At 41.6% G+C, this 18,189-nt stretch overlaps 1 protein-coding gene across 1 annotated transcript in view; it reads left to right on the forward strand.

The window, feature by feature from the left end:
• The window catches only part of TMC1 (transmembrane channel like 1), a gene marked incomplete at its 5' end in the record, with an annotated part of 116,399 nt that overhangs the window by 55,980 nt on the left and 42,230 nt on the right, over positions 1-18,189 (forward strand). Inside the window, one exon of the mRNA XM_084802364.1 lies at positions 15,909-16,051. Coding sequence (XP_084658490.1) covers positions 15,909-16,051 — 143 coding nt within the window. The remainder of the gene's footprint in view (positions 1-15,908; positions 16,052-18,189) is intronic.

The following is an 18,189-nucleotide window of genomic DNA, read 5'->3' on the forward strand; positions in this document are numbered from 1 at the left end:
GACACAGAGAGCAGCTAAGAGAGCATGAAGCCTAGACTCAGTAGTAAGTCTGCCATTTTGAATCCCCAGTCACCCTAGCTGGACATTTCACTTAAGCCAACATTTAGTAATTGAATGTAAGCGTGAGTTTGCCTTACAAAAATATACGCAATGTGGATCTTGACCCTCTCTCCTCATGTTAACAGGAGGAAGATAGATAGGCAGCTAGTACATGATGTGCTGTGCACCCATTGTAGCACAGTGGAAGCAAGAGTAACATTATGAGGTTCAGGTGGAGTCCCTTAGTTGCTGTTCTATCGCTGTGGTGAGATACTACGACTAAGGTAACTTACAGAAGAGTCTAATTGGACTTATGTTCCCAGAGGGCTACAGTCTATGATGGTGTAGCGAAGGCATGAAAATAGGCAGCGGTAACTGAGGTTGTACATGTTGATCTACAAGCAGGATGCAGAGAGAGTATACTGGGAATAATGTGAGTCCTTTGAAACCTCAAAGTCCACCCCCAGTGGCACACCTTGCCCAACAAGGCCATACGACATTATCTTCCACCAGCTGGGGACCAAGTGTTCAAACATAAGAGGCTATGGGGGCGCACTTTCTTCCAAGCCACCACATGTGATTAATTCTGCTTGAGAAAGGTTCAGTTTTCTAGGAGATAGTTTTTGAAAGGCCACTTCTAACCTTGAGACTTCAAACTTTTCAGTCTTATGGTGGTAAAATTTACAGATCATTTACTTCGCCCAGTGTACGTGTGTGATTTGGTCATTTAAAGTAAACCTATTCAGCAGTAACTACAAGCAAGCTTTGAGGCATTTCTGTCGCCTCCCATGGAGCTCTTTTGTGCCTCTTTGCAGGCCAGCTCTCCCCTCCCAATCTCACACAACTATGGCATCTACTTCTTTTGCTATGGTTTTTGCCTTTTCTAAAAAATATTTTTGAGGAAATAAGTGCAATCACACGACACTTGGTATTTGTAGTCTGGTATCTTTCATTTCTTACATTTTAAGTTTACTCAGGCTGCACACGTATCATAATTCATTGCAGAGAAAGAACACTGCGTTGCAGGGCTCTAACTTCCTTGGTTTATCTATTCACTCGTGGGCGATGCATGTCCCCGGTGGTTTGGTTATTTCCCACAATGCTACTGTGAGTATTTGCTTAAATGCTATTTGAGGACACATGCTTTTACTTCTGTTGAGTACATAAGTCAGAGTGGGGTTGCTGTGTAAGCATGTGCCTAAATTTTTAGCAAGTTACTGATGTTCAGAGTGGTTGCACATTGCATGTATCCACAGTAGGACACAAGGATAATACCCCTCCACATCTTTAACATCTCTTAAACTTTTTTACTCCAGTATTCCTTATTGAAATTGCAATAGCGTTTCTTTAACTTTAATTCACATTGTCTTATTACACATTGACAGCACAGTTGCATACATTTTTGGGTACAAAGTGATGTTGCAATGTTTTAACATGGAATGGAATGATTAGATCAAGCTAGTTAACCTATCATGAACTTTGGATATTTAATGATTATTTGTAATGAGAACATTTGAAATTTACTATGTTAATAATATTTAAACACACAGTACTCAGTTCCTTGCTATGTTTCTCAATAGATATAAATATAGGTTTAAAATGTCATATATGTTCCAACTGCTCAAGTGAGGCTTTGTGTCCTTTACCCATCACCACCCAGCTCCTCCCTTCTCCATGGTCTGGAAGCTTCATTCCACTTCTTGTCTCTTTGTGTTTGGTTGATTAGATTGAACATAAGTGGGAACATGTGGTATTTGTCTTTCTGTTTGGCTTAGAAGGCAAGCAGCAGTTAGGAAACAGAACAGCAGCACAAGGTTTATTGTATCAGACAAGGCTGGATTTGTGGTTAGGGCAAGGTAATAAGGTCTTTTCTATTATAGTAACCAAATAAATAAGCGTGGCCAGACTTTAATAGGATTCACTGAAGGACCCTTGGGAAATAAAATTAGCAAATTGCTCACTGAATATGATTATTCTTACAAGGACATTGATATTGTTACTTTATGAGATGTTTAAGTTTTATGGGTCTTGAAGCTTGAGAACCTTGGTCGGCTTTGTTTTCTTTGCAGATTTTATTTTGACTTTGTCAGGGGAAGAGTTTGACTAATATCAACCATATCCCGTTTTTCCATTTGTGTCAGGAGACAGAATCCACTGCATCCTCAAATAAACAGAAATGAGAGGCACGGTAACAGTTGTACAGGTAACTATGTAGGCAATGAACGGAGAACAGGGGAGAGAGTCTGAGTGATAGCTCAGCAACTGGAAAATAATTTATTTACAACTAATCCTTATTTTAGGAAAGGTGAATCTCACCATTGCTGCCTTACTGACAGGGAGCCCAAGGCCTCTGAGGCTTTGCCATCTCCCCACACTTCTTCAGGTAGTAAATGAAAGGGCTGGGATTCTTAGCACAATTCTGAAGCCTAGAAGTCATCTCTCTGTCTGCTGCCAGAGGCCCCTGAAGTAGCTGGATTTTTTTTATTAAGAATTCAGAATATTAGATAATTTTATACATGGAATTACTGTGGAAATCATCCTCCCCACACCCAACATTCTAAAAGAAAAGAAAAATGAGCTTAGGGTCTTTGGCTGAGCAAGCCCTAGTGAAATTTTCTTTCACTCTTTCTTCTTCTTTTCTCTCTTTTGTTTTTTTCAAGACAGAGCCTCTTAGTGTAGCCTTGGCTGTCCTGGATTCAATGTGTAGACCAGGCTGGCCTCGAACCCACAGAGATCTGCCTTCCTCTGTCTCCTTGAGTACTGTCGTGTGCTACCACACCCAGCTTAATCAAATTTTCAACCCATGTCCTTTGTGCCAGCAGCAGCATTTCTGTCCTAACTCTCATGGCTGTTTCAAGAAAATTGATTGGCTTTCTTCAATTCTGTGTCCGCCACAGAGGGCAGGAAGGGGAGCAGCTTGAGCCTGTTTCCTGTTTTGATAGTAAACCTGTAGTTTCCAAGTGAGCTTCTCAAATAAACAGGCTGATTTCTTCCTTTTCTCACCTTAATCATCTGACTTAATCATCTGAACAGTGACTTCATAGAGATATTTTCTCTGTAGTATAAGATGAGTCCAGCACTCCATCATCACCCTCTTGGAGGAAAACAGAAAGCTCTGCATTCTTGCCTCCAAAGAAACGCCAGGAACAAAAGGTATGTTCTGGTCCAGGGCAGGGGTGACTGCTGGAAGCACAGTCAGGCCAGGTGTTAGATCATTTCTTCCGTGTCATTTTAGCTAGGCCATTCTATGCAAGTTGAAGGAGGAAAAGAAAGCCCTTAAGGCTGCATTTCCAGAACATTAAAAGGAGATGCAAGCATGACCCCTTGTGGTAGAAGAATCTACTAAATAAAAGGGTCAGAAAAATTGGGGAAGAAATAGGAAAGTTCTAAGAGGCTTCTAGTGTGTGGAACCTTATTGGGGAATCTTGTGCCTCTATAACAGTTCACCTCTGTCACTTGAAAGCATTTCCCTCAACTCATCCAAGTCTCTCATCAGTAGTAGACAAGTATCAGTGACACGTGTGACAGTTACCAGTTCTATGATTCATCAGAGTCACCAATTATCATTCACAGCGCAGAATAGTTTTGATCTTTTCATTCAGTGCCAAGTGATGGGTCTTACTGTTGAGCAGGGAAATCTATCTTATTAAAATTGCAAGAACTTGAGAGACTATTGAATATGTGCTATAAAGCAAATGGGCAGGAATGTTAGAATCGGAGTTAGAATTAGGCAAGGGACTTTGAGTGTGTGTTAGTCATCATTCTGTCACTAAAAGAGAAATATTAGTCTTTATATAGAGATAATTAATTTATATGGAGAAAAGGTTTATTTTGTTCATTGGTCCACTGAGTCTGTTTCAAGGTCAGACAGACCTGTGGCTCTGGACATCTGGTGCAGATGCCAGGTGAGTGGGGAATGGGTTGTGGAGCAAACTGCTCACCTCATGCCTCAAAGCAAATGGGGAAGAAGAGACAACATCCTCGAAGAGTTTTTCTTTCCAACTGTTCACAACAAGGAGCTCCCCTTAGAGACTATCTCCCACTAGCATCGACCTGTGGACCTTTAGCACGTGGACTTTGGAGGGTGGCAGTCAGGATGCAGACTGGAGCACCTGGTAAGAAAGAACAATGTCCTTGTTGTGAAGATGCTTCATGACAAAAGGATGCTGTGGGAAAACCGTAGTTTCAATATCCTTGGAAGGAGAGTGAAGGGGGAACAAGGTGGAATTTGGAAGGTGCTTAAGCTGACAGCAGACACTGAGCTCAGAGCATTGGAGACATGTGCTTAGAATAGAGGCGATGCCATCAGCTTTCCAGATTGAGGGCATCTTGTACAGTATGGATGGGTGATCAATGAGGTGACTTTGCCTCCCATTTTCTACTACTCATAAAGATGTGGGAGTTAGAAGAAGCCTTTAAAGGGTCAGGGGAGAGCACAATCATAAGCATTAACGTTTACATTTAACATTGCATTTTATCTTTATAACAAGCTTCAAGATAGAGGTTATTAATGTTTTTACAGCTGTCAAAGACAACACAGATAATTAACAGATGCACTGAAATTCTAACTAAGATCTGGTCGACTTCCATGTCATGCTGTTTGTTTTACTTTAACATCTCATCTCAAGCCTGGTCCTTTCATACCCTCTCCTTGAAGCATGCCCTCGAAGGACCGTGGTTTGCAGTAGTAGTGTTTGGTTTCTTCTTTAACCCGCATCAACAGCTCTTTTAAACAATCTTCCAGAGTAACATTGTTTACACGGGAGTGCAGCTCATGCCAGCGTCTTCGTACTGATTGACGACACTCAGAGAGATTTTTATGTCTTCTACACGGAATAATATTTTAAAAGTGTTTCATTAGTCCAAATGCATCTTTGTTTTCAGGGAGTCAGTTTAAAATGGTGAATGACTTTAGGTTTCTTGAGAAATAGGCAACAAAATTATATTACATGAGAAGGTATTTTGGGAAAAAATATCATGGTGAAGAAAGGAGAAGGAAGGAGGAGGTAGACAGGAGGGACATTCGTAAGTCAAAGCAGGTCTGACATCTGCGTAGGAAAATGAAAAGAAAGAGTATTTGGGGGAGTCTGAGGCTAGAGGACAATCTGTATTGGCTCACCATTTTAGGGTTTCCATTGCTGTGAAAAGGCATCATGATTAAGGCAACTCCTCTAAAGGAAAAGGTTGAACTGGAGCTGGCTTACAGTTTCAGAGGTTTAGTCCATTATCATCATGGTGGGAAGCATGGCAGCATGCAGGCAGGCATGGTCCTAGAGAAGGAGCTGAGAGTTCAATATACTGATGCTCAACCAGCAGGAGACTGTGTGCCACACTGGGCGTAGCTTGAGCATGTATGACATCTAACTTCAAACCCACCTCCACACTGATGTACTTCCTCCATCAAGGCTCCACCTACTCCAATAAGGCCACACCGCCTAGTCGTGCCACTCCCTATGGCCAAGCATTCAAACACACACGAATCTATGGGGGGCCATTCCTATCCAAACCACCACATCCACCATAACCTGGTTCTGTCATACATGCCCCTTACGCTCAGCTAGTGGGTAGCATTATGAACTGTTTGTGGCCTCAGTGTGAAGCATCCTGATGCACTCTGTGGACCCAAAGTGTGAAAACTGGAGGCTGTCTCTAAAAGGAGACACACCTACTCCCAAGGGGTCTGGTGGCCTAGATGTGACTTACTTCCTTCAGTTTGGATTTCAGCTTAGCATCTCCATCATTGAACTTCAACAGGCTTAAAATACGGGCCGCACGAATGCTTTGGCATGCTCATTGTTTGAGCTCAGGCCAGGGCTAAGTCAACAGAGAACCTACCCTCAACATAATCTTCCTTGGTGACATGACCTAAGAGAGCTGGCTAAGCTTCTTGGGGAAGGAAAAAAAAAAGCTTGTACATTTCCATTTCTGCAGAGTGAGCTGGTTCTTCCCTTAGATATCCTATGACTGCAAGGCATGAGGATCTTCTCATCTGTGTATAGTGACATTCACGGAGCAGGGTTGAGTGATGTCTGGGCACTTGGCCAGGGATTAGCAGTATCTAAGGGCTGTCCATCCTTGGCTAGTAGGTTTGCTTCACTTCCTCAGTACTCAGTGCAATTTCCTCAATAGGCTCACAGAGGGTCATTAAAGGAAGAGACAACGTACACTCCATTTTACATTCTTGGTTTTTCTCTTGGCTCATTAGTTTCTCATCCTGCTACTCCAAGACTTCATTAAAACCTGGGTAACTTGTGGGCGAGATTCCTCAGTCTGCTTTTAGATTTCGTGTTGTCCTGGACTAGGGAGTTGGGAATCTCATGCCTTATCATGACTTCCTTTGATTTAGCAACAAATTCCAGATTCCGTCACTGCAGTCAAACCACAAAGATGAGGCTTCCTGCTGGAAACATTTGTGATGGTTTTGGAGGCTGGTGTTTGCTGTGTTTACATAGTGAACACAGCATTCTTTCTTTGGGTGTTATTCCAGAAATGAGTCAGTCCAGCAAACATTTGTTAACATTTGCCAGGTGACAGGCATTAAGCAAAAGTGAGCAAAGTGCAACCAGACCACTGTCCGTAGAAATATAAAAAGTAAAAAAAAAAAAAAGAAAGAAAGAAAGAAAGAAAGAAATATAAAAAGTTAGTAGGATAGTCTAGTAATCCCCCAAAATGTAACGGCAACTATATCAACTGCTCTGAAAGAAACAGAGTAGTAGGAAAACTATACTGGGGAGCCTGGCACAGCTAAGGCAAAGAGATGAGTGGAAAGAAAGTCTATTTCTATGAAAATAACCCTTGAATTGTACTCTGAAGAGTCAGCAGGACATCCTGACTTGAGAAACATAAGGTATTCTAGAAAGTTGAACAGCAAGAAAGGTCCTGTGGTGGGGACAGGTTGCCTTGTTATGGGCCTGAGTAACAGCCTGTGAAAGTGGAGCTCAGAATGAGAGGAAGCAGGGGCCCACGGCACTGGAGAGACAAGAGAATGTCAAACCATGTGAGATCCCCTCAACTCTACAACATAATTTCTTCCTTAGTGTAACTCAAAAGTAGTGACAGCATCAGGCTTGGATTTCAAGAGGCCAAGGGACTGGCCAGATTAAAGGCAGCCAAGGTGGATAGGAGGAGAGCAGAGAGGAGTCCATCGATATGTTCTGGTGAGTGACTGGGGCTGTGTGAAAAGCTGAATTAACCTGGCAGGGTAAGCTGGTATTTAAACAACAATATATTAGATTACAACTCCACAACCGACTAACTTATATTTACAAGTTCAGAGGTCAATCAACAGACGAGACTTCTTAATATGATCTTTTCAACCTCCAATATGCAGAACAAAGGAAAAGCATGTGTCTGTGTCTGCATCTACGTGTTCATGTGTGCATGCATGTGTATGGCTAGGGATCAGCCCAGTGCCTTGTGTATCTTGTACATGTATAGGCAAGTGCCCCATCACTAAACTACTCCAGCCCGTGGAAAGAAACTATGCAGTTGTCTATCTTTCCATCACTGAGACTGTCTCAATTATTTTAGATATGAGTTTTAGATGGTACAGACAAATTAGCTTTTCTGTAACTTTAGTGTCTCTCAGATACTTTTTGATGTTTTAATTCATGAAATTTGAGCATGAGATTATACTTGTCATGTTACTGTCTTGAATGATACCTGTGATTTATTAAAACGAAGAAGCAGAGAGCAGGTTTCTAGAGAGGGATGATTTAGGTGACAACCTAAAGATGCTTAATGTGACTGTGGGGTGCTAACGATCACTGAAAGCTATTTATTTATGCACCCAGCCATTGCCAAACAAGTTGAATGGGAGAAACTGGGAGTGCCGAGGCAAGGAACATGTTCCCTGCCCATGGGGCTGCTATGGTCTAGTTGGCTGTGAAAACCAATAGTTGTTACATAATGCTACATCTTCAAATGATCAGATACATCTTTTGGGCATTTTAAAATACAGTGCTGTTTCTGTTTGGTTCCAGTGCTCATCTTTGCTGGAATTTTACTATCTAGAGTTTTGAGAAAAGTCTGTCAAACTGTAGTTACTTCCTATCTGAGTTCTGAGTAATTTGTTTGGAAAAAAGAGGCAGAGAGCCATAAAAACCCCACATTCATTGCTTATAGAGACTTAATTGGAGGACCAATTTGAGACCTATTGCCAAATGGTCTTACTAATATGGAACCATGAATTAAGCCAGTTTACCCTGAGGTTTGCTTACTTCCTAGAGGAGGGAGTTACTTCTGGCCTGAGCTAGTCCAAGACATTTTATTTACCCAGTAAAGAAGCCATGTTACTTCCCTGAATTGGAGTGAGAAGAGGAATAGATGAGGTGCTGTTAACTGGTGGAGTCCCAGGCACTAATGATCTTGAGAGGATGTTTCTCTTTAACAATTGGCTCTTGAGAAGTGAGAGGAAGCCATAGCCCAGGAAGACAATTTCGTTGCACTCAGAGACTGGCTGTTTCCAATAGGTAGCTGATAGCACAGAGGGGGTCTTGTAGCAGGATGCAATCGCATACAGAGATTTACCCAGTGAAGACCCTTGTGATTATAATTTTTATATTTTATTTTATTAACTTATTCAGATTACAACTCAACTGTTATCCTATCACTTATATCCTCCCATTTCTCCCTCCCTCCCACTTTCACCCTATTTCCTTCTCCTAGGTCTATGACCGAGGGGGACCGCCTCCCCCACTTTATGGTCATAGGCTATCAATTCTTATCTTGGTAGGGGCAGGGACAGAGACAGGGTCAGGGACAGGGGCAGAGGCAGGGGCAGGGGCAGAGGCAAGGACAGGGGCAGAGGCAGGGGCAGAGGCAGAGGCAGGGCCAAGAGCAGGGGCAGGCAAATATAAGGACTTTTTACAAAATACTTAAGAGTTATGACAGTGCAGCCAATGAAAGAAGCTCCATCATGGGATTCACAGGCACTCCAGTTGGAATCTTACAGCATCCTGCCTTGATGATGCCAGTCAACCACCCTGACCTCCTGATAGCCACATGTAAAATATTCTATCGATAACAGACCAGGCTATTGCCTTAAAAATGTATCTGTATAATTAGTATTATCTGTAGGCCCAGCTAGGAATTAATCAAGACACAGACACTTGTTATATTTTAAGATAGCCTTAGTTAACCTGGGGCAGGGCAGATATTAATCCTCTAAATTGCCTCCCGTAGTGGGGCAGGCATGGAATCCCTGCCTCAATCCTATGCCATCTACTTCTAATAACCTCTATCAAGCTACCTCTCATCCATAATACCAAGTCCTTGCTCATGTTCTTCATCTGGGCTGGATTCTCCATCCATGCCGTGGGCCATGTGCTTCTCCAGCTAACCCATGGTGGCCTTCCTCTCTTCACTTCAGGTCTCCTTCTCCTGGTGGTGGTCCTTCTTCTTCCCAGAATTCCTTCCTTTCTAAGCCCCACCTATCTCCTGCCCTGCCCTGCCCAGGCGGGATGGCTTTTCATTAAATGAAAGATGTGTCAGACAGCAAACAGTAATTAGCATCAAAATACATCAGATTATCCCAACACCAGGCGGGTAGAAAAACTAAATAAGATTATGTATGTTAAGTATTAGTGCAATGGTTTTTGTTGCAGCTTTGAGGAATGGAGTCTTTGACCCTGATCTGCTGAAGAGAGAAAGTCTGTGGAGGTCAAGCCCTGCTTGTCTCTGTAAGCATTGAGAACCACAAAACAAGTCTTGTGGTAGGGTATAGGACTGGTATAACTGTGTCACATGGCAATACTATTTTCAGTTTTTAGAGAAACCTCTGTACTTATGTCCATAGTGGTTCATAGTCCTACCCTAGTGAATAAAGGAGTCCTTTTCCACAGCCTTGCCTGTATTTGTTGCCACTGGTGTTAGCCACATATAAATAAATAAGAAAGATGTGGTATATACACCATGGGATTTTATTCAGCTGTAAATGAAGTCACAATACTCAGAAGAAAATGAAAGGAACTGGAAGTTATTTTGTTAAGCAAAGTTTTGAGACTCAGGAGGATAAATATGTGTATGGTATTGGCCATAAAACCAGAAAGGGGGCTGGGGAAGGGTAAATGTGGTCTGAAGACAGGGTTAATGAGGAGAAAAGAGAAGAATAGAATACATGTAACATGAAGATAGCAAAGGAGCTAGGAAGGGAGAAAGAGGATCAGGCAGAAAGGGGCCTGGGGACAAGGATGGGCTGAGAAAGAAAACAACAAAGACTATGGATGAAAATGTCACTTGACATGCTAATCAAAATATTAGTAATGAAACAAACAAACAAGAGCCGTGCAATATCTGGCCTAGGTTTCTGGGTCTGCATTTCTATAAGAAAGGAAATGTATAGGTGAGCAGAGCATTGGTGGAGACAGTGGGTCTGGTTAAGAATGTGGAGGCAGCCATGGTGGCTCTCACCATGTCATCTAGAAGGGCCAGGCTGTTCCTGTGACACTACATCTAGCTTCTGTTAGGTATTATCATCCTCCACACCCTTTGCTCTGTCCCCCTTTTTCACTCATACTTCCAACATCCCTAGTTAATTAGAGGATGTGAAAGGTCACTAAGAACTCACAGTGGAAGCGTGGATGGACTCGGTTCCTGCAGTGCCACCTCCCACGTCAGTGACATGCTTCATAGGTCCTACCTTTATTTTCTACCAGTTTTAACCCAGTGGCATTTTATTTTTTGCCCACAAAATAGTTGTCTGGGAGTTAATAAATTAATTAGAGTTGCTAAAAATGGTAAAATTCATCTACCATCCTGGTGGTAGAGTTTTGTTTTTCACAGGGAGTATTTATTTAGAATTATATGAAATCACTAAGAGATGGAATATTTCTGATGTGGATATTTTGCACAGAGAACTCTTGAGGATTGCAGTAATCTAGTTTCCTCCTCATCTCTGTGTTGTTTTTGCCAAATATCAAGTTCTCTGTAAATATTACATAAACACATGGGTTAATTCCTAGTGACAAGATAATCAAAACTTTCTAGCCTTCTTTGTGTGTGTGTGTGTGTGTGTGTGTGTGTGTGTGTGTGTGTGTGTGTGTGTGTAACTATGGACCAGAGCAATTACAGCCTTCAAACAAGACTGGTTTTAGTCAATAACATACAAGCAGAGTGCCCAGAGCTAAAAAGGAATTTTCTGTGCTGATTTGAAACTTGGCTCTGGCTGTGGTTTATCTGTCACAGATTTGCATGGGGGAGGGGAAGAATTCTCCCACAGGGAAATCAGAGCCTACTAACACAGCAACTGAATATGTCCATGGCTGGCCTAGGAGTCATTGCTATTTTGGTCACTTCCAGATGTCTGCTGCTGTAGTTTTGAGCCTTTAAGGGAAGGGGAGAAACATGTGGCATGCCGGCTGCATTGCAGGGGAGGACGTTCCTCTTCCAGGACTCCCAACTCATATTTAACCATCACTATACTCCTCAAGTGCATTTGAAATTAAAATAGAGTTTAGTAATGCACATTTATACACTTGATCGCATGTGTAGCAATAGGTGACTGGAAGAAGGCTTTATGAATAATCAGCACTGTCCCCCCCCCTCCCCCACATGAGCATCAATGAAGACTCTCCCCTGCTTTGGTACAATCTCCTATCTATGAAGTGACAGCTTTGAACATATGTTGAATGGGACATGCTCTAGATGAGCCAGCTGCCTCTAGGAAATATTGTGCTGACCTAGCCAGATGCTCTCAACAGTCTCTATTCTCTTCTCATGCTGTTTTCAGGATGGCTTCATAACCCTTGTATTGTGATTATGAATTATAAAAGATGTTAGTCTGTAATATTTATAAGTATGGAGATGAAGCTCTCTGAAACCTTTTCAAAAAAAGATGTCCAAGGGCCATTTCCTGTTAGACTGGTAACATGTCTTGTTTCTTTCTTTCCTTGGGAAGATCAGGTACTAAAATCATTCACATCTTGGGAGACAAAGAAAGCATGGGAGACATAGGTGCCTCAGTGTTCAAACACATGGGGTTTGCACCAAAGCTGGCTCGTGTTCAGACTCTGTCATACTAGCTGTGTGAACTTGGGTAGTTACTTAGCTTCTTCAGGATTGAGTTTGTTTACCTGAAAAACATATATTAGGGTAGCAGCTGCTGAAGATTAGAGGGACAATGTATTAGTAGAGGGGCTGTGTCGTGGTGACTCCTTCATTACAAAACAAGCTGGACACGAACCAGAGGAAAAACTAAGGTTAAGCCAGGCGTGAAAAATGCAATATCTTTTGTGGAAAAGTAGGCTTCACAGCTAGACCCTGTGCCTAGACAGGTGTCCATTTGCATGGGCAGACAGCCAGTGCCTCCCAAACGGGAAGGGCAGATTCCCTTATATGACTTGGGCTCTGTCCTCAGACTTGGTTCTGCTCCTTGGGCGGCAGTGAAGAACTTGAGACCGGCTGGGAATGTTATACTGAGCGACGTTCTGCTTATGAAAGAAACATTAAGGTGAGGAAGAATGCATGACCCAGAAAGAACAACTTCTTGGGGGTCACTCGAGGGCTCTGTGAGATGAACTGAGGTGCTCAACTGCTACTAAATCATCAACAAAATATTTTAGCTGATACCATTACTACAGAGAATACCAGTGAATGTCAGGGTTGCGTAAGGAAATGGGTAAGGGCCAGTTGCTGAGAAAAGTAAATGGTGTGGAAAACGATATGTGTTGTCCTGCATCTTAAAAAAAAAAAATACTTGGGGGTGTAACTATTAAACTGAACCAGAGGTCAAGTGTCTGCTAAATCAACTGACTTAACCGATTCTGTTCTTATGGACACAAAGGAACCAATATGAAGGCTCAGAGCAGGCAAGAAGAGACCTCAGCTAGATAGATGGGAAATGACAGGGCGTGCAAGAAGGAGCCAGAAACCCCCACCAGGGCAATAGTCTCCTGGGATGAAGGTTTCTGTAGATTTAGCATTTTTCCCATTCACTCTATTTGATTTCTTATTGGACATGAGGTTAGTCTCTTACTCCCTAATGGAATTGTATGTGAGTTGTTTAGCTTCAAATATTCTTTTGGATTGAATTGGTCAGGGTTTACCAGGTGATAACAAATACGTGGAAATATAAATAGTTTACATTTATATTTGTTATATATAAATTTTTATATATTTACATAATTAAAAATAAATAAGACCTATAGGATAGTAATAGTAAACACTCACATATATATGAAGATAATAATTTTAGCCTCAAATATCAAGGCTTAGACAACCTACAATTTTCCATCTCTAAGCCAGAGACCTCTGAAGCCTATAGATAATTCAGTCCAAGTACCATGAGCACCTGGAAACTCATGGTGTGAGTTGTAGTCAGAGGGCAGGAGGCGATGAGAAGATGGGGCCCAGCTCAAGCACTTCAACAGCAAAGGCAAGGGTGCACATTTGTCTTCTGCACATTATTCTACTCAGCCTCTCCTCGGACAGGGTGTTCTGATGTTGGAACAGCAATTTGCTTTACTGAGTTTAGCTACAGCAATGCTAATCTCACCAGAAACACCTCCAATGCCCACAGAAATGGTTACTATGGGATTTACAGGGCCTCCTCACCACAGACTTAACCATCATAGATGGTTAGCATCGTTTCTTAAGATAAAGAATGAAGGCACAGACCTCTGTGGTACAGGAGGGCTCAGCAGATGGCTATTAGCCTATAGCCCTCACGTACCATCTTGCTGTAGTTAAATTCATAAACTCATTTGAGAGGGGGGGAGGGATGGAGGGAGGGCAGTAGAGAAGAGAGAGAGAGAGAGAGAGAGAGAGAGAGAGAGAGAGAGAGAGAGAGAGAGAGAGAATTTTGTTTTCTGCTGGTTCTTTTTATTTTATTTTATTTTTTTCCTGCTGGTTTTTTAAATTTTATTTTATTTTTTCCTGCTGGTTCTTATGGTATTAAAATGCAGAAGTAAAACATTTTTTTCACATCTCATTAGCATCATATTTGAGCTAGGTATGATCTTTGTTTAACTCAACTTCCTCCATTTCTTCCCTTCATTCTCCTTCTAGAACTTATAAGGCAGAGCACAATCTCCCATCTCTCTGTGCTGCCCTGCCCCCATCTCCTCCTTCTCCACTGGTAGGTGGGGTCCTACCACTGGGTTGATGTAAATGATATCTAAGACAGCGAAGAGTCTCTTGTAAGTTTCAAAAGTAACTCACCTGATTTCAAGAAGATACTCAAATTGTCCAATTTTCCAACTACTTTTTAAAGTTAAACAATTATTTAAGTGATTCTCAAACAAAAGTCAGACAGGAGCCAGGGAGTGGGTATATGTATATATATATATATATATATATATATATATATATATATATATATATATATATATATATATATAAATGATGCTATGGAAATAATGCTTTAAGACTGAGAGTGTAAGGTGATAGTAGAAAAAGCAGCATCTGAACACTTCAGCATTCTGCGTGCAAGGAGGAGGCTATTGGTGTTTTGGGGAGATGGTGACTCTTACCCACACAGATAATTTTAGGGAAAGGTGTAGTGCAAGGATGAGCATGGCTGTTTCGAGGGAATGCCATCATTCTGCCCGAAGGAAGGTCCTTGGTTCCTATATCATCCCTCCTGCTTATTTTTGCCAAGAAGTATCTGAGACCCAACCTCTATGGTTAAGAGAAACAGATTTAGTTATGACTGAAGTGACAGGAAATGTACACTCAGGGCAAGATTTTAAGGAGATACATTCTAGAGCTCTCTTACATGTATGTTATGCAAATCTTTGAAATGGTACCATGAACTTTGTTTGGATGTTTAACTCAATGGGCATTTTACAGCAATAGCTCCACCTTGGAACAAGACAATACTTGATTAAAATTGTGTCTATTCACCCTGTAACTAGACAAGTCTCCTATAAAGGCATGAAAGGACCAACCCACCCACAAAAGCTTCAACCCAGAATTTACCCTGCATATAAGATGTATAGAGATAAAAATAGAGCAGGTAGAGCAGCGATTGAGGGAATGTCTAACCAATGCCTGGCCCAACCCAAGACCCCTCCCATGGAAGACAGCCAACCTCTGGTACTATTAATGATACTCTGCTATGCTTGCAGACAGGAGCCTACCAGAGCTGTCCTCTGAGATGCTCTATCCAGCAGTGCTATGAAACAGATGCTGAGACTCACAACCAAGCATTGGGCAAAGCATAAGGAGTCTCATGGAAAAGTGAGGGGAGGGAAAAAAGGACCTGAAGATGACAGGAGCTCCACAAGGAGACCAACAGAGCCAACTAACCAGGGCCTAGAGTGGCTTGCTGAGACCAAAGCACCAACCAAGGGCCATGCATGGACTGGACCTAGGCCCTCTACATAGATGTAGCCAATGGGCAGCTCAGGTTTCATGTGGGTCCTCTAGTAAAGGGAGTAGGGACTATCCCTGACATGGATTCTGTTGCCAGCTTTTTTAATCACTTCTACTTGGCAGGACTGACTGCCTTGCCAGGCCACATGGGAAGAGGACATGCTCAATCCTGATGAGACTTGATGAGCTGGGGTGGATGGGAAGGGGAGCTTCCCTTTTCTGAGGAGGTGGGGAGGGGAGATGGGGCAGAGGGAGGGAGGGTGGGATTGGGAGGTGAGGAGGGAGGGGGCTACAACCAGATGTAAAGTGAATAAATTTTTTTTGTGTGTGTGTGTGTCTATTTAGAAGTCACTGAATTTTCAGCTAAATTAAGAAGTTGTCAATCAATATGACAAGTGAAAATTAACTCTAGGAACAAAACAACAACAGGGCTCGTGTCAGACTGTGGCGTCCGTGGAAATTAATGTCACTCTGCTATTCTTTTTAAAGTCCGTCTTTTTCTTTATGTTGCTTTTCACAACATCTGGCAAGTAAGTGGCTTTGTTGTTGGATTTTAGGGCCTGGCACAATACTCTGTCCTCTTCTATGGCTATTATGACAACAAACGCACGATCGGATGGCTGAACTTCCGGCTACCTCTCTCCTACTTCCTGGTGGGAATCATGTGCATTGGATACAGCTTTCTGGTTGTCCTCAAAGCGTAAGTTTTTAATCTAATTTCTGGAATCAATCAGAATCATTTTGAGAAATGGATATAATTTTGGTTCTATTTCATATCTAGAGATGAATCAGCAACAATGTTAAACTATTCCATCCTCCAAACAAGGGTTTGACACAAGCACAGGCCTTTGGGGAACTCCACACAGTCAGATAGTGTCGGTCTGCAGGGCTGGGAGAATAGTTAGTGGTAGAGTACTTGCAAAGCGTGTGTGCAAGGCTTTGAGTTCTAGCCCTAGCCTTGAACAACAACAACAACAACAATAACAACAACAACAAAAACATTGCCTAGGATCATGCTTCACCCTGGACTACACTTTGCATTGTAGACCTATGGCAACTAAAATAATATTCTGGCAAGTGAATGCAAATTATTTATAGCAAGAATTGAAAAAGGTAAACTAAATACATTTGAATTTTTTGTGGTGATACTGAGAAGATAAATGTAATTTTTATAATGTGATTTACTTAGTGAGTATTAACACCTCAACATGTAGTCCACATGAAATTATCAATGCAATGGTCTTTGACTTTTGGGTACAGGTACTTGGTCTTTTAAGTCTGTTATACCATCAGTGAACCTGGTACTTGGTAAACTCTTGCTCCTGGAGCACTCACATTGGTAAAGAAATTCCAGGAGCTGTGGCAGCCTTTTAAAATTTCCCAAAGTCAACATTTAAGATGGTGGCTAGGCCCCCCAACTCCACTTTCCCCTCTCAAAGTTATTCATATCTAAACCAAGGCAGACTGACATTGGACCTCCTCCTGCCATGGAGCTTTGGCCACTAAAGTGATTTAAAATCCTGGCTCTAGAAGGAGAGTTTATAGCTTATAAGTGGTACTCACCCCCACTGTCAGTTTTGAAAGCAGCATTTGGTAGATGAGGAATAGATGATATATGAATGTTTGTTTCACATCCAGTTCATTTGTTATGTCTTCTATTGCCACCTACCATCCAGCTCATTTATGCTACTGGGATAAATATGAGTGGATATATGGGATTTATAAAGAGACAGGGACCAAAATCATCTAGGTTATATGATAAATAACACTGTCTTCTTGTCTTTATCTCATCATCCTCACCCACAAAAATGGGGGAAATATCTACTTTATCTAGTTGAAAAGTTAGAAAGTAAAATAAAAAGAAACTACTCTGAGCATTCAAGGTAGAATGTGTTTGTTAGTTAAGGACTCCTCTAGTTTTGGGTCTGAATGTCTTGGGAATTCCTGGCAAACGGACGGTTGGTTGCCTTAATTTTAAGTCTTTGCCTCCATTCTCCTGCCTCTTCAAAGCTCTGGAATCCTGATTATCAATGCAATCTATAAGTTTTGAAATCAGGCTAGCACCGGTGAATGTTGTAATATAATGCAGCTGAGAAAATACCAGTTTCTTCACAGCATTGAAAGCTAAAAAGCCCAAACTAAAAGTGGTTTGCTTCTCAAAACTCTATGTTCTCATCCAAAGCAATTTCATAAGTTAAAATGTTTGGATTTAACTGGTATATTCACATCTATCAAACTGCTGGAAAGAGCCGAATAATTCATTGAAGACAAGTCAACTGAGGAGCTTATTAATGCCATCCTAGCCTAGGAGGCCGTCCCAAAACTTCTCCACTGCAAGGCTCCCTGACAGCCTCCTCCTCTACTTCTGTTTAGGAGCCTGGCAATACTACTACTACTCATAGAATAGACTAAAACATCCTTCAGTACCATACCTTGTCATGTGTAAGCTTTAAATGATGTTAGAGATTTGTCTACATATACTATCTTATATGTATGATAAACCAATGTATTTCATAAACTGGCATAAGCATAAACATATAAATATTTTCAACTGGGAAAACGGGCAATATCCACATTTCTAAATCTCTAACAAAAAACCCCAATTTATATTTCAAATAATATTTGCCTAATACATGTTATGCATCATTAAAACCTTTAACTGTTCCTCTATTATTTTATTTTATTTTTTTAATTTTTGTTTTAGGGGCTTTGCTTTTTATTTGTTTGTTTTTGTTTTAGACAGGGTCGCATGCATCCCAGGCTAGCAGCAAATTTACCTCTTCCAGCATGATGGGATTTACAAGCGTGCACCACCATGGCAGGTTTATGTGGTCCTGA

The sequence above is a fragment of the Acomys minous genome (genome assembly GCF_964271855.1).
Source record: "Acomys minous genome assembly, chromosome: 2".
NCBI classification, from domain to species: Eukaryota; Metazoa; Chordata; class Mammalia; order Rodentia; family Muridae; genus Acomys; species Acomys minous.